General features: G+C 34.7%; 1 protein-coding gene across 2 annotated transcripts in view; it reads right to left on the bottom strand.

Annotated features, from left to right (window-relative positions):
• LOC145276739 (uncharacterized) overlaps nt 1-7,500 on the bottom strand; it is a 187,873-nt gene that overhangs the window by 2,098 nt on the left and 178,275 nt on the right. For both annotated transcript variants that reach the window (XM_080127964.1, XM_080127965.1), the window contains one exon: nt 2,034-2,157. In XM_080127964.1, coding sequence (XP_079984090.1) covers nt 2,034-2,157 — 124 coding nt within the window. The remainder of the gene's footprint in view (nt 1-2,033; nt 2,158-7,500) is intronic.

Raw genomic sequence — 7,500 nt, 5'->3', positions numbered from 1 at the left:
GACAGGGGATGAAGCAACTGTATGTAAAAAGCTAAAAGGGAAAAAATCAAAGCTAAACACATTGGTGCCAATCATATACGTATAGGCATAAAAAGACACGCACACTGCACAGTACGCATAAAACTTACCTATCCTCCTTACGAAAAAACAATAATATACAATTTATTTATTTTATTTTATTATAGAAATCAAATGGAATATGCATTACAGTAAAAAAAAAAAATGGTATGATCAACTTGATGAAAGGTTTGGTTGGTTGGTTGTTTTTGTTTTACGGCATATCAACCCTTTTCAGGTTATTTAATGCCGAATCCAAAGATTTTGAAAAAAAAATTTTTTGATAGAATATATTTGTTGTTTTCAAGTTGGTTTCTATTTAACCCATAGTTGGGACCCTAACAGGTACTACCACTCCGGGTCAGAGTGGACCTGGGAGTAATGGCCATTAAAGGGTGGCTCCACACTCCCCAAAGCCCGCAAGCTGGGGCTTCCCCACTGGATATAGTTTAAGGTCATATCCAGGACCATTGATTAAAGGAGTTAAAAAGAAGAAAATTAACCCGTTATAAATAGGAAAGGTGAACGTGTCAATCATATACATGCATTATAAACACACACACACACACACACACACACACACACACACACACACACACACACACACACGCCACACAGAACGCATAAGACGTTTCTACCTTCCTTATAAAAAATAATAATATACAATTTATTTTTATATTTTTATGGCAGTCGACCCAGAAAAGACATAAAGCAACTTGGTGTTAGGAGTTAAAAGGAACGAAAGCAAATTGTAACATATGGAAAGGGTTAAAGTATCAACCATATGCATCTATGGATGAACACACGCGCAAACGTCACACAGTGCGCACAAAACTTTCTTATCCATTTTACCAAAATTAGTAATATACAATTTATTCATTTCGTTTTTTTATGGAAGTTGCTTCAGAAAAGGGATGAAGCAACTTGATGTAAGAAACGAGAAAGAACAAACTCAAACCGTTCCATATTGGAAGGGTATAACTGTCAATCATATATGTGTATGGATGAACACACACGCGCGTGCACGCGCGCGCAGTACGCATAAAACTTCCCTACTCTACTTACCAAAACGCAAGTATATCCTAAAATGTTTTGGCAAATAAGTTTTCTTGATTTAACATTTGTTAGATCGAGTTTAGTAAAATAGCAAATAGTTTTGTCATTGTAAGATTGCAAGGTTATCTAGTCTTATAATATTAAGATTACAAGGTTAGCCAGACTTATATGATCGCACGGTTAGATTGAAGCATCATAGTAAGATTGAAGCATTAATGAGACTTATCATAGTAAAATTGCAATGTTAACTAATGTTATTCCAGTAAAATTGCACAGTTAAGTAAGCTTATAGTAAGATTGCAAGGTTAACTAGACATCATAGTCAAATTACAAGATTAACTAGTCATCATAGTCAAATTACAAGATTAACTAGTCATCATAGTCAAATTACAAAATTAACTAGTCATCATAGTAAGATTGCAGAGCTTATAAGACTTATCATAGTCAGATGGCAAGGTTAACTACACTCATCATAGAAACATGGCAGTGTTTTTTAGACATCATACTAAGATTGCAATGTTAACTAGACATCATAGTAAGATTGCAGAGTTTATAAGACTCATCATCGTTAGACGACAAGGTTAACTACACTTATCATAGAAAGATCGCAGTATTTTCTAGGCATCATACTAAGATTGCAAGGTTAACTAGACGTATCATAATAAGATTGCGGGATTTACTAGTTAACATAGCAAGGATTTACTAAAGTTCAGTTATCGGATTAATTAAAGATAATGTCATAAGATTGCAAGATTAACCTTTGTTAATGGCAAGTACAGTTAAATCTAGTTAAGCATATTTTCAAAGAAGTTTATTTCATTTAAACGTCTAACATTTAATTCCCCAAATGCTTTAACATTCATTTTGAAAGTTTAACATGAACGATTAATTAGCAATGAATTATAATGTAAAAGTCTTACCCGAAAGTCCAGTGACATCCATTTTTGGAAGATTCCTTGCTTTGAGTACAACCACCGTAAGTCTGTTGGCCGCCGGCTGGTAACACAGAGAAACCAACAACTCCCCTCGGCCTTGGGTACGAAACTAATCACAGAAAGAACAAAAATAAAAAAGGGGAGATTATTAGAAACAAACAAATTAAAAAAAGAAAAGTGAATTCAACAACATCATTTTTTTTTTTTTTTTTTTTAAATAAGAACAGAGTAAAAAGAAAAAGATGAAATGTTATAAAATTATTTTGTTCATTTTATGAGATATTTGTAAATGTAAAGTTTGAATATTTATTTATGAGTGTGTGGGCTTCTGCATGCTAACCACATCCATCACCATCATCATCATCACCATCATCATCATCACCACCACCATCATCATCATCATCATCATCTAAAACTTAAAACTAAAATTGTACTAACTTTTCATACTAAAAAATAATTTTTTTTTAAATTACATTTTTCTTATTCGGATTCCACGCTAACAACACCCTGTACAACCAACAAGTAATAAAGAAAATTATTGGAAAAAAAATAATTGTTAACCAATACTTGTAAAAGCATATAAGTGGTGAGAAAAAAATTACATTGTATTGCCTTCAAAAAAATAATCTTTTAATTCTTATCTTTAATTTTTCTTTCTTTGTGGGTTTCTCCAGACTTCTTTTAGGCGGGAGGAAATGTCATAGGAATACCAAATTCACAAGCGATCATCAGTCGCATATATATCTCCGTCAGGGGAGATGACAATGTTAGGTTTTTTAAGTTTTTGAAGGAAGGTATCGATGTTCTACTACATACAGCGCCTGGTATTCCCAAATGGTCACCCATCTGATACTGACCAGGCTCAGCATTCCTTAACTCCAGTGATCTAACAAGAACTAGTGTGTTAATGTGATTATGCTGTATGTAACCTATATTTACTATCTTAAAAATTATTGGTATTAAAGTCATGTTAATTCAAATACTCTATTAATACTACAACTAATCTTAACAGTTCCTGCCAAAATCATCTCTTAAATGGCACTACCACCAGCACCACCACCAACAACAACACCAACACCACCATCAGCATTCACTCTACGTGGGTTGAACCGGCTTCCTCCAAAGGAATAAAATAAGTTTCTAGAGAATATCAAATTCACAAGCGGTCCCTAGTTGTGTATATATATATATATATATATATATATATATATATATATATATTTTTTTTTTTTTTCTTTTTTACATATGAGTCACCACTTATCAAGGCCCGGAGGCCATTTAAGGATGGTTAATGAGTATATAGTAGTCAATGGGATAATATCGTAGTAATCGTTAGTAGTGGAAATTTAGGAAATTAGATTACTTAAGGGGACGGTTCAACAAGAATTTGTTTACGGAACAGACGTGCAGTTCTTAAAAAGAAGTTTTGTTCATGGAATCTATGTTTAGGTTTAGGCACAGATAAAGAGAGGGGGAAATTATTGATAGTGGTTTCAGCTAGATGAGTGCTTTTCATTAAAGTTTGGCAAGGGGGGACCATAGATTGGAGCTCAGACGAGCACTTGTCATGAAAATAACGATAAAGCAGAGATAGGCTCGCAATGTCTCTTCTGTGGGAAAGAGGTTGCAGGGAAGAGAAAAGAGCATCCCCCACTAGGCTACGAAGTCTATTTTGAACTCTGTCAAGGCAGGATATATCCTCATTAGGATGAAACATTAGGTTTTTTACAGTTCTTGCTGGAACGTGTCGATGCCCTCCTACATACAGCACCTGATATTCCAAAATGGTCACCCGTCTGGTGCTGACCAGGCTCAATGTTGCTTAACTTCAGTGATCTAACAAGAACGTGATTAAGCCATATAATTATTCATACTGATCCTGTATAATGAAAATGGAAAATAAATGCACCACCACCACCAGCACCACCACCACCACTATCAGAGAGATGACGGTGGTCCAGTGGTTAACAATGCTGGCTGATGACCTGGGTGTGCCAAGCTTGAATCCAGTTTGTTCCACAGAAACTCTGTCCCTTAAGGACGTTGATAACCTTCATGTGGTCCTTGCCGTAAGTACCCGATATCCTTATAGAAATAATTCTTACTAGAAAGATATCAGGGACACGAATGCCAACAAAAATTGTCATAAAAAATGATGCTCAATATCAACAACTCATCATTATCATTTACTACTACTACTACTACTACTACTACTACTACTAACCCAAGAACTTCTATCCATTAAAATAGTTTTAAATAAAATAATTTCAATAAAAAAAAATTACGTTTTTTTTTTAATTTTTCTTTCTTTATTGTACCGTCAGAATTTGTAGAAAGTTCTGATTTAAAAAAAAAAACAAAAAAAAAACTCTCATCTTATAGATCCTAGTAGTTTCCATTCCATACATTCTTTACATAATATACTTGTAGCCAAATGAGCACAATAACTTTGAATGTTATAGATTGCTTGGTTATAGTCAAAATTGTCTGCTCTTTCTGACTTCCGGTTTCTGCTTTGGCATACAAGATATGGTCCCTTCTCATTAATTATTATCTTTCTCTCAGATAATATGAAAACTCCCCAATCCCTCATATTAAGAATGGCTTTCTTGTCCGATTGACCATGTCTAATTATCCAGCTAAATAGACAGTAGAAACCGGAAGTCAAAGAACAGACAATCTTGAGTATAACATATTGGTTAATAGATCCTATGCTGGGCCAGGGATGAAGATGCTCCTTTTTATTGTCTCAGGAAGCTTGTATCTTGAAGAAGACGGCTATGACAAAGAATCGTCTTCGCTAAGGATTGAAGTTGCACTCGACTGGAAGTTGAAGTTACAATCCTCGGTGCAGACGATACTAAGAATACAATTGTTGTAACAGAGTGTGGACACGTGTATGGCGGTTATATGCTATATCGAGTTGTGTGGTGCGAAATGACGTCATGATGAGGAAAAATAAAGACTATAAAAAGGAGAGGGATGATATTTGAGAAGACAGCGGTCTGAGAGAAAGAGGACAATCACGTTAGAGACGTGGGTGACGTCACAACCGTAATGAGGTCATGCGTGACAGGAGAATAAGGAAATAAATTGTTACAAAAAAAAAAGGAGTCGAGTTATTACTTGCCCCATGTTCCTTGCGATGTATTCTGCTACAACGTGTTGGGTCTATGTGTGTAAAAGTATACAACATTACTTTGTGAATTACATAGGAATTCTACCTGTCATGGCTAATGGAACAAGCAGATTCTAAAATTCAACAGAAACACTCTTGAGTTCGACAAGATATACCTGAAGAAGGTCAGAGGTTACATCGAATGAAACATTGTAAAAATAACACTCAAGATAATCCTAAGAATACGAATTCACATAACAATTCACTAAATACTTGACAGCAACTGGCTTAATTTATAATATGTCACATGATTAAATTAACCAATCAGCTACCCCAGTTTCATACGAAATTGTAGCTGCCCTCAAGTATCCACCTAATAATCAACTGCACTTGAGGTCTGTTATCCACACTTAATTCAAAGTTTTAAATAGCATTTCCATTTGCTTGACACAATTTTTTTTTTTTTTTTACACAGTGATCATCACTTATCAAGGCCCGGAAGCCACTCAGGGATAAGGGTTATTGCAAGTACATTACGTTAGTGTGGAGATTTGATGAAGTTTTTACTTAAGGGGGCGGTTCATTAGGAATTTGTTAACGTTGGACTTGAAGACATCCAAGTTGTAGTCAGGTGGGAAGCAGGCAGACGGAACAGAGTTCCAGAGGCGTGCAGTTCTAAGAAAGAAGCTTTGTTCATGAAATCCGCGTTTTGATTTAGGCACAGATATAGAGTGGGGGAAATTTTTCACAGTGGATTCAGCTAGACGGGTGTTTTTCGTGAAAGATTGGCGAGGGGGGACCAGAGATTGGAGTTCAGACGAGCACCTGCCATGGAAATAACGATAAAACAAGAAAGTAAATTAAGTTTGAAATGTTATTTTCGGTGATTTGTTATGATTAACTTCAAAATGGATTTTGAATGTACACTGAGAATTATACAAACAACTGCATCTTGAACACTCAGACAAATGGTACAAGTACAAACCAGTAGCAGTACTTGAGAATGAAAATCACAAAATCCTATCGGACATCGATGTACGAATGAATAAAATCATCTAAGCAAGGAGACCAGATGTGATAATATTTAATAAGAAAGAAAAGGTCCTGCTAAATTGTAGATTTCGCCATTCCAGCAGTCCGCAGGGTGAATATCAAAGAGACGGTGAAATGAAACAAATACACGGAACTGGCTAGAAAGCTGAAAGGAATACAGAAGATGAAGAAAGTCAAGATAACACCAATAATCGTAGGAGTACTAGGAACAATTCAGAAATACTTTGAAAAAGAGAGATTGTAATAAGGCAGACAGCCGAAAAGGTACAACAGATAACAATAATGAAAACAACTGAAATATTAGGGAAAACCTTGGAATGCAGAAACTAACACACGTGAGCTACTAATGCTAACGATACTGAAAATGCAACAGAAGTAAAACAGAAAGATAGAGGAACATCACATAAACATCAAATGATATAATGTTAAGTGTTTGAAACATGCACATGAGTTTATTTTTGTACAAATTAGTTTATATTACAATTCCAATAAGAGGTAGCAGTGTTGAAGTGGCTACTCGCACAGAGTTGCTTGTGAAACAATGGCAGGTATATCTAGATTATTTGTATCATTTGGACTACTGTTTTCATCTTGAGTATTATTTTTACATTTTGGCCAATGTAACCTCAGACCTTCTTCAGGTGTATCTTGTCAAACTAGAGAATTTTTCTGTTGAACTTTAGAATGTGCATCGAATTTAAAGCAGAACCTTTTATTTAATCCATGAGGGTAACATAATCTTATTCTATCAGCTATGACTGGGTAGAAGTCTTAAGTAATTTATGATTGTATTCTTAGTATCACCTACATTAAGGATTGAACCTTCACCCTCCATAAGAGTGTTACTTACAACTGATTTTTACCTAGTACTTTATCCATTGCACTGCAGATTCCTGCGGACAATTCTAGTATGAATTTTGAAAGCGTTAAACCTATTTTTGTCTTTTTAGATGTACATGCTTACTATTTATAAAATATATATAAATATAGATCACTTCTTATTACTACATATCATATAGTAACCAAGTACGACAAGATACACATGTAGAAGGTCGGAGGTTACATCGGCCGAAACGTTGTAAAAATAACACTGAAGATGAGAACAGTAGTCAGAATGATCCAAAAAATATGAATTATCAATTATCATCTAAAAAAAAAAAATCAGAAACATAATGAAAGATCTAAAGACTTCAATAAATATAGAAAAGTCTGAGAATGAATATTACCAAGATCAAAATAATGAACAGTGGAAAACTCTTTGAAACAACAAGGTTCCTTTTT

The sequence above is a fragment of the Euprymna scolopes genome, chromosome 5 (genome assembly GCF_053919585.1).
Source record: "Euprymna scolopes isolate OS-2025 chromosome 5, ASM5391958v1, whole genome shotgun sequence".
NCBI lineage: Eukaryota > Metazoa > Mollusca > Cephalopoda > Sepiida > Sepiolidae > Euprymna > Euprymna scolopes.
This window is presented reverse-complemented; position numbering and strand designations above follow the sequence as displayed.